Source organism: Gracilinanus agilis, chromosome 2, assembly GCF_016433145.1.
Source record: "Gracilinanus agilis isolate LMUSP501 chromosome 2, AgileGrace, whole genome shotgun sequence".
NCBI lineage: Eukaryota > Metazoa > Chordata > Mammalia > Didelphimorphia > Didelphidae > Gracilinanus > Gracilinanus agilis.
Window position 1 is genome coordinate 44,157,814 of NC_058131.1, and position 9,187 is coordinate 44,167,000.

At 37.4% G+C, this 9,187-nt stretch overlaps 1 protein-coding gene across 1 annotated transcript in view; it reads right to left on the reverse strand.

The window, feature by feature from the left end:
* Positions 1-3,151: 3,151 nt before the first annotated feature.
* TAT (tyrosine aminotransferase) overlaps positions 3,152-9,187 on the reverse strand; it is a 14,050-nt gene continuing 8,014 nt past the window's right edge. The window contains exons 7-12 of the mRNA XM_044663125.1: positions 8,759-8,811; positions 7,943-8,095; positions 6,430-6,558; positions 5,939-6,022; positions 4,931-5,029; positions 3,152-4,367 (exon numbers count right to left, since the gene is read on the reverse strand). Of these exons, the coding sequence (XP_044519060.1) occupies positions 4,227-4,367; positions 4,931-5,029; positions 5,939-6,022; positions 6,430-6,558; positions 7,943-8,095; positions 8,759-8,811 (659 nt within the window). The 3' untranslated portion in view covers positions 3,152-4,226. The remainder of the gene's footprint in view (positions 4,368-4,930; positions 5,030-5,938; positions 6,023-6,429; positions 6,559-7,942; positions 8,096-8,758; positions 8,812-9,187) is intronic.

A 9,187-nucleotide genomic window follows, 5' to 3' on the forward strand; every position in this document is an offset into this window, starting at 1 on the left:
AGCTTTTACAGTTGAGAGGAAGATGGGGGAGGTGGGAAGAGGAGTGCTTGAATTTTACTCTCATCAGAATTATCTCAAAAAAAGAAGAACTGTACCCACTCATTTGGTTATAGAAATCTATCTTACCCATATAAAAGAAAGGGGGAAAGGGGATTAGAGGGCAGGGTTGATTGAAGAGAGGATAAATTGGGATAGGTGGTGGTCAGAAGGAAAATACATTTGAAGGTAGATAAAAGGAAAGGAAAGAATAGGATGAAAGGGTAATACACAGTAATCATAATGATGAAGAAAATTTTTTTACAAATGCCTCTAATAAAGGCCTAATTTCTCAAATACACAGAGGAATGAGTCAAATGTATAAGAATACTAGTCACTCCCCAACTGATAAATGTTCAAAACATATGAACAGGCAGTTTTCAGACAAAAGCAATTAAAGTCAGGTTTAAAATGTTCTAAATCACTATTAATTAGAGAAATACAAATTTTAAAAACTCTGAGGTATCAGCACACACCTATCAAATTGTTTTTTTTAACAAAAGGAAAATGACAAAAGTTGGAGAGGATGAGAGACACTAATGAACTGTTGTGGTAATTGTGAACTGATTCAACCATTCTGAAGAGAAATTTGTATCTATGCCCAAAGTTCTATAAAATTGAAAATATCCCTTGACCCAGAAATATCATTACTAGGTCTGTATCCCCAAAAGATAAAAAACAAAAAGGAAAAGCACCTATATATTCAAAAATATTTATAACAACTCTTTCAGTAGTGGCAAAGAATTGGAAAGTGAGGGGATGTCCATCACCTGTGGAATGGCTGAGTAAGTTTTGGCACAATAGGAATACTATTGTACTATAAGTAACGGCAAGTGGGAGGATTTTAGAAAAATCTGGAAAGACTTAAATAAACTGACACAAAATGAAGTAAGCAAAACCAAGAGAATGTTGTAAATAGTAATGGCAGTTATTGAACAATGAAAAATTATGAACAACTTAGTTATTCTCAGCAATATAATGACCTAAAACAATCCCACAGAACTCATGATGAAAATACCATCTACTTCCAGAGAAAGAACTGATGATGTCTGAATCCAGATGAAAGCATACTTTATATCTTTTTCTTCATTTTTTTTTGTTTGAGTCATGAGTGGGTATTTACAAGTTTGCTTATAGTAAAGAGTGTGTTCATCTGAGATTATTTGGCCAACACTTAGGAAAATTATGATAGTGTATCTGTTATAATTAGTATTAACTGAGTTAAGTCTTTGAACCAATTTAGTACCAATGGATGTTAGATTGAAAGATTTTATTTTACCTTGGGGTTGATATACCACACAGATATCTTTTCATCTGAGACTTAGCAATTTTCTGGAGGTTTTAAAATAACTATCATGTATTCACTGTATGTGTGAAATTCTAGAATGTGATTATCCTTAATTTATAAATGAAGAATAAATGAAATGTTCTTTTATTTGCTCATTATTCACTCTTAGGAAAGAATGAGAAAACTAATAATATTCTAGCCCTAAGCTATGATTAATGAAATTTTACTATTTGAGATAATATTTCCTTGGATTGCAATTTAATGTTATTCTAAGTTTTGATTTCAGGTATGATATTTGGATCATCATTAAGCCAATAGTCCACCATTCAAGGGGAATGTCATGTGATGCCCAAAGGGATTATAGTCTGAAAGGAGCTACAGGTGAATGTCTGCGCCTGGGGAAATTGAGGGGATGACTTTGCACAGGTAAAGGTTTGATCTTCTTGACTCAAATTTCCCATGGAGCTATGTTCTTTCTGAATAGGAAAATTTCACACCTGATTAACTCTGAGCCTGACTTTTGATAGCCTATGAATAATGTGGAACTGCGCTGCATGATTGGCTGTTAACTATGACTCTTACCTGGAATTGTATAGAATTAAGGGAGTTTTTTGTCCTTTTATGGCTTGTGTCAGATCAATCTATGCCCTTGAAAGAAGAGTCTTATTGTCATGCCTACATCCATCCTTTTTTCTTTTTATTGAAAAATTTCTATAATCAAATCAGATGAAGAGTGGAAGTTTGTCATTGTAATACTAAATTTATTAATATATCAACACTAAAGTATCTGAATTACTATAACAGGACAACAGTATGAATGATCTTACTGTTATTCATCTGCTTTTGTGGTCAGCTCTATATCCTATGTAACTATGTAAGTGAGTTCTTAGGCTTGCCATATCCTTGCTTTCATCCCACCTCCCTTACCACTAATCTCATTTCCCTATGATACAGTAATGGAGGAGGAGTTGAGATATAATGGCCCAAACTCTTTAAGAAATCTACATCTACCTGATTGCAAATTGTGACTGTAAATTATCTCTGAGATAACACTAGCCCATCCTTGTTTGGGAGCATGTGCCTAATAGGCTTGTCTTGCTCTTATTATAAAAAGTTGTCTTTAAAAATTGTTTCCAATTTGAGTCTCATATTGGTCCTCCATTGCCACACCATCAACACATTTCAGTCTTGTTGGTTTTTAATAAGTTCCTTTTAATTTTCTTTATCTGAATTTTGCTTTTTTAATCAGGGCGAAGATCCAAACAAAGATTTTCTTTTAACAGAGGAATGATAAGTGTAGCCTTGTGCCATAGCCAACACCATCACATCAAATTCTATGCCCTCATCAAAGAAAGGTGAGTGTGATTAAAATGTCTCAAATTCCAAATCATCTAGAAGTTTCCAGGTAGGTCGCAGAAATAGAATTTGAACCCACATTCTCTGACTCCAAGTCTAGTGCTTGGTCTGCTGAAGGGTAATCATATCCCCTAATTAATTGTGCCCCCAAAGACTGAGATTAAGAATCTCTTGCTTGATGAACTAATTTAGCACCCTGAGGACTAGATAGTTAGTTATCCCAGAGCCATGCAAAACCAAGGGGTGATGCCAAATATTACTTAAAGGAATTGAATAACTCTTATCTTAGGAGCACATAATATAAGATTTAATTTGACTTGAAGCTATAAAAGAATTAATGGAATTCTAAAACTAGATATTCCTTAGGGATTCCTGATGGTATGCAAAAGTAAGTGGTGATCTAACTAGCCCCCTGGAGAGAAGAAAGTATATTTGTCTCCTCAATAGAGGAGAAAAATCACACCACAGTGCTGAAGACTTTGTAAAATTTATTTAAAAAAAACACAATAATTTATGCCCTTTGCAAAACAAAGGGTTTGGTCAGTATAAATGCTTTTTAGATAACATATTAAAAGATAATATAATATATAATATAATAAATCAACATCAGAGTTACACCAAAAGTGATTCCATGACACTGACAGGTCAGGGTATTCCTGGTTCTTTCACCAGAATTGCATAATAACTCCTCAAAAGGTCCTTTCTGGCATATACGTTTACCCCCCACTTGAAGAAAATCCAATATACAAAAATATAGATATAAAACAGATAAATTATAGAGTGATTATTTGTACTACAAAAGGACTCTTTGTGTTATAAAAATTATTTCTGGCAAGATTCTTCTAAAAGGCAAACTTGCCAAATACATTTAAATACAATTGCCAAAAATTTGATCCAAACCCAACTTTTTTCAATAATATCTATTATCTAATGTGAGGTATACCTAAATTCAGTGAGGTGGTAACTGAATTTGGCTCCAGAACTAATATGGGTATGTAGGGTTCACAGTACAAGAAAGTAGCAGAGACACAAGTGCTACTTGTGAAAGAAACTCTGTTTCCTTTCTTCATTCCCATTAGACTGGTAGTTCCTTGAGGATAAGGACTTTCTTTTGCCTCTTTTTGTATTCCCAAAGTACTTAGTAGATGCTCAACAAATATTTATTTACTGATAATTGACCAACTGGCTGATTTCTTTTCACTGTTTTATCCCATTTTTTTGGTATGGTGCTTCCATGGTAAACCAAAGATTATATTAACCAGGTTCAATCTTTACTAATGTGTTACACAGAGAAAAAGAGAAGGGAATCTAATGGTGGGGAGAGACCAAAAACTAGGGGAGTGAATCATGTTAATACAACTGTAGGAGAATTTATGGAGACAGAGTGTGTTCACTTGGGATTAGGGAGTTCCAAAGAGTTGGGGTGTAGGTGGGTGCTTTTGTGGCTCCTCTCCCAGTAGTAGGCATCCAACTCAAAGGGGAACAGAAGGACACTGCTTATCCTGGCCCCAGAAGGTACACACTACATGGGGGAGGGAAGATGGACCTATTTGTCACACTCTTCCTGGGCTCCTTCGACACTTTGGTAGTGCTTCTCACAGAACTCCTGGATCCTGCTGCAGGCCTCCAACATCATCACTTCAGGGACTGTGATTACCACGCGGAAAAAATTGGGGTATTCAAAACACTGCCAAAAATAAAAAGATGCATGTTAGCTTAGGAAAATCTGAACTGCAGACAAGACTACCCCTAAGATAGTTCACCTCCTAAATTATAAGAGGCATTGACTTAATTTTAGATAAAGTACCATTCAGTGAAGGGCCAAATGGAAAGTTTGGTTGTTTCCAAGTTCCAGAATTGTAAGGAAGGAACATGGTTCCCTTTCACATCTTAGTCAGTCAATAAGCATTTATTAGGCACTTACTGAGTTCAAGGCATTGTGCTAAACACTGGGGATACAAATCAAATCAAAAAGTCCCTGCCCTCAAGAAATACATTAAAATAAAAACAATAATAGATTAAATGAATGGATCCAATTTATTAACAGATTAATTAAAGTCAGACCCAGGCTTCAGGTCTGTGTGGTTTGAAGAAGAATGTGAGGAATGATCCTTTGAAATCATAAGAGATGTATTTTTTAATCCAACCAAATGATAAAAGGGCTTAGTCAGAGTTAAGTCAAAGAGATGCTGGAGCCATCAAAGAGCTTTCAGCAACATGAGACTCTACTGACAGAGACAAGATACTCACCTTTCCTGGAAGACAGACGACAGATTGCTCTGCAATTAGCCTCTCGCTGAATTCAACATCATTTTCAAATTCTGGGAAATGTTCCATCTCAATTCCAACCTATGCCCAGGAGAACCAAGTGAGAGCTCTTTCCCAGTTACAAGGAGGAGGAGTGAGGAGTGCTATCACAGCCCCAGAAAATGTTCTATCTAACTGCCTTATAATAATAACTAATGTTTCTATAGTGATTTAAGGTAACCTCTGACCTAAAGCCCATCGGTATGGGACTTTCTCTTTACTGGTGCAGAAGAATGCTTTGTTCTGTGTGAAGTGTGAAGTAAGAGCTGATGTGAAGGAAAGCTTCAGTTCATGAAGAGTTTTTAAATGGGAGTATCCTTTTGGGACTCTCCTCCTCTCACCCAGAGCAGGGCATTCACCGTTATCAAGGAGAGAGTCTCATAACAATGGGCTTTGGGACAAGATTATACAATTATGATCTCGTTTTATTTTCACAACAGCAATGGTGCTATTAGTACCATTCCCATTTTCCAAATGAAGAAACTGAGGCAGGCAGAGGTTAAATGATATGTTAAAAGGAATGAGCATCAGGGGAAATTTTTAGCAGAAATCCTGAAGCTGAATCCATGGAATCAATAAAATTGATGCATTTCTTTTAGTAATGGAAGAACTATTATAAAAAGGTTGTAATGGTCAAAAATAGTCTTTGCATTTAATGAAGAGTTCAGTTCTACCCCCTAATTAAGGACTATTATAAATGGAATCACTTCAGCCACTGACATAATAGTTTTTTGTTTTGATCAAGTCTTGAATAAATCAAATTGCACTCTGGAATACATAGAAGAGAATAAGTGGCTACTCTATGAGGACAGTTCTAGGACTAATGAGTGCTTTCTTTACTAAGACAGAGTTAAAGATATTCAGAGGTGAAGTGTTTCTAATCTGTCTTGCTCCTCCTCTGATCTAGGCTATACCCTAGATGGACCCACTGCTTGGTGGAGACATGCTTACCATGAGGTACATGGCTCCAGAAGGCTGGATAGGACGGAGTCCAGGAACAGCAGCCAAGGCCCCATAACAAAGGTCAGCATTTGACTGAAAGAAGCAAGACAGAGGCCAAAGATCGTCATTTGGAGCGGAAGAAAATTAAGCTATTCCAGAGAACACCGTAATGAGGACCTAGACCCCATATTTGCTTACTTATGAAAGAAGTCAACAGGGCAAAGATCATGTCCATTCCACTCTTGGCTGGAGTGAATGGGATTGCCAGGGGCCCTGAAAATATTCCCATTGCTGTGTCCATCTTGACCAATATGGTTGAGGGAAAGTTAGGAGAATATTCCCCAGACTCAGAATTCTAATGCAGACTGGACGTTCCCAAAATTAGACTGACCACTGACAGGACCACAGATAAGTGAGGTTATTCCCAGAGTTCCATAAGAGCTTTTTCTTATGGATATCTCCCTTTCCCTAAAGATGGGAGACTTCTGGACCATCCTTACCTTGAGAAAACTTAGGGTATTGTGGTAGAACTCTTGAGGTGTTCGTCTCATGATGCTTTTCAGTGCTCCCTGGACAATGGTACAAGGTCCTAGGATCCTCTGGCTCAGCTTCACCAGCCCATCTCGAATCTTAAACATTCCAAGACATTCAGTCAGTACCTCCAAAATCACTCATACCATGGTTGCCTTTCCTTCTTCCATTTTATGGAAAGCACCCAGGACAGTCATGTCTTCCATTCCTGAGTCTCCAGAATTTGCCCCTATGCTCATGTACCTTTTCCGTCCCTCTCCTCCCCTTTCAACTTCCCCCCTTCTCCCCTTTAGAATGTAAGCTCCTTTGGGGCTTGTCATTCTGCTTGTACTTGGATTCCCAGGAATTAGCATCGTGACTGGCACATTGTAAACATTTTATATAGAAGCTTTTTTGCTTAACTTGCCTCAACCCCAAAGTGGAAAAGGAATAAGACCTCTTCACTAACCCAAGCAAGGGGAAATTGCATTTGGGGGAGGAAACAGGGATGACAGTTGCTTTTCTTAATTCAGTACCTTCCTCAAACAGGTACTGAGCCTCAGTGTCACAGGGTCATAGGATCATAGATTAAGAACTAGTATGTCATCTGCTGAAATGCACTTTTTTTTTATGAGCCAAATGATTTACTTTTTTTTTAAATGAAGTCCTATAGCCAATTAAGTTATTTGTTTGTTTGTTTGTTTGTTTGTTTGTTTATTTTATTTAAACCCTTAACTTCTGTGTATTGACTTATAGGTGGAAGAGTGGTAAGGGTAGGCCGTGGGGGTCAAGTGACTTGCCCAGGGTCACACAGCTGGGAAGTGTCTGAGGCTGGATTTGAACCTAGGACATCCCGTCTCAAGGCCTGGCTTTCAATGCTACCCAGCTGCCCCCTAAATGATTTACTTTTAAATATTAATATGGTCAAAGGTACATGAAATTCAGTTATAGCAGTTGTAACAATATTTTGCCTATTCTTTCTCACCTTGGCTCACCTGGTTTCAAATCTCAATCTTTCTTTTTTTTTTAAATTTTAAACATTTATTAATATTTATATTTTAGAAAAGTTAACATGGTTACATAATTTATGCTCTTACTTTCCCCTTCACCCCCCGACTCCCCCCTCCCCTGGCCAATATGCATTTCCACTGGTTTTAACATGTATCATTAATCAAGACCTATTTCCAAATTGTTGATAGTTGCATTGGTGTGGTACTTTCGATCCCCAATCATGTCCAATGCACTTTTTAAAAAGAGGATACTGAGGTCCAGAGAGGTTGTCACATACATGGTAAGTTAGGGATCCCAGCCAGGACCCTGGACTCCAAAGGTAACATGCCTTCCATTGTATATATTCTTATTACCAATGCTAAAAAAATAATTCCATAAGTCCCAAATCTATCTCCTCATAATTATGCATGATAAACAAGGGATACATAGAAGTGTTTGTGTACTAAAGGAGGGATTTGATTTTCAACAATCAAGAGATTTCACTGAACTTACCTCATTACCAAAGATGTCTCTTCTGTCATGGATCAGAATCCAGCCCAACCTCCAGCCTGGTACCAACCAACGCTTAGCTAGCCCCCCACAGGATAAGATGGGAACGTTGGTGCTGAGGGTGGCCAGGGGCTCATATTTACAGTCGGAAAACACCTAAAGAAGAGAGAGGTTCATGAGATTTTTGTCTGTTCTCTTCTGGAATCCTATCCTATTCTAGAGCTGGGATAGACCCCCAGATCTATGTTATCCTCTTGACCCTTCCACCCATCTTTGAAAACAAAGGAACTTGGGGGGTCCTGGGTTCAAATCTAATCTCAGACGCTTTCTAGCTGTGTGACCCTGGGCAAGTCATTTAACCCCCCATTGCCTAGCCCTTACCACACTTCTGCCTTGGAACAGGTACACAGTATTGATTCTAAGACAGAAGGTAAGGGTTTAAAAAAATGCAAGCAGAAGAACGATTGGAATCTCAAGCAGATTGGGGATTGGCATTGATTCTAGGTGGTCTTAGACTCTGGCTGCTTCAAAGGAAAGAAACCACAGATGATTGGCCTGGATATGTGGAAGGAGGCTTGCAAAGAAAGGAATGTGCCAAATAACACAGAGCAGATTTCACATTGAATCTGTATAAGATAAATGAATACTAGCAAGGCATATCGTCATGCTAGAAGATTAAGAGATTTGTTGAAAGGAGTGTCTAAAAGATTAGAGTATATCATACAAGAAAATTGCTCAGAGATAACTTATGTTTGCTTTCTTAAAGATGGCAATTCCTTAGAGTAGAAACCCAGAGTGAATCTTTTGCCCAGTGCTCACCATATCTCCATAGATCTCATCAGCCAAGATAGGAACACACTGCCTTGCAGCCACTAAAGAAAAGAGAAACATACTCTGGTCACTTCTTTGCCTTGTGGAACCTTAGTATTCAAATATTCAACCAGTCATATTATGTTGCATTTTTGCTACATTGCCTTATCATTTTTCTTAAACCATTATGTGTATGTATGTTTCATTTTTTCTAATGAGATTATGAACTCATTGAAATCTTTTTAAAAGTTTATCTCACTCATAGAATTTAATAGACACCGAGCCTATCATTATTTTTTAAAAAATCAACTAACTAAAGTTATTTCTTTCAGAAAATATGAAAGAAGGAATAACCCCCTCCATCTTGCTCCTTCTCTCTCTCTCTCTCTCTCTCTCTCTCTCTCTCTCTATATATATATATATATATATATATATATA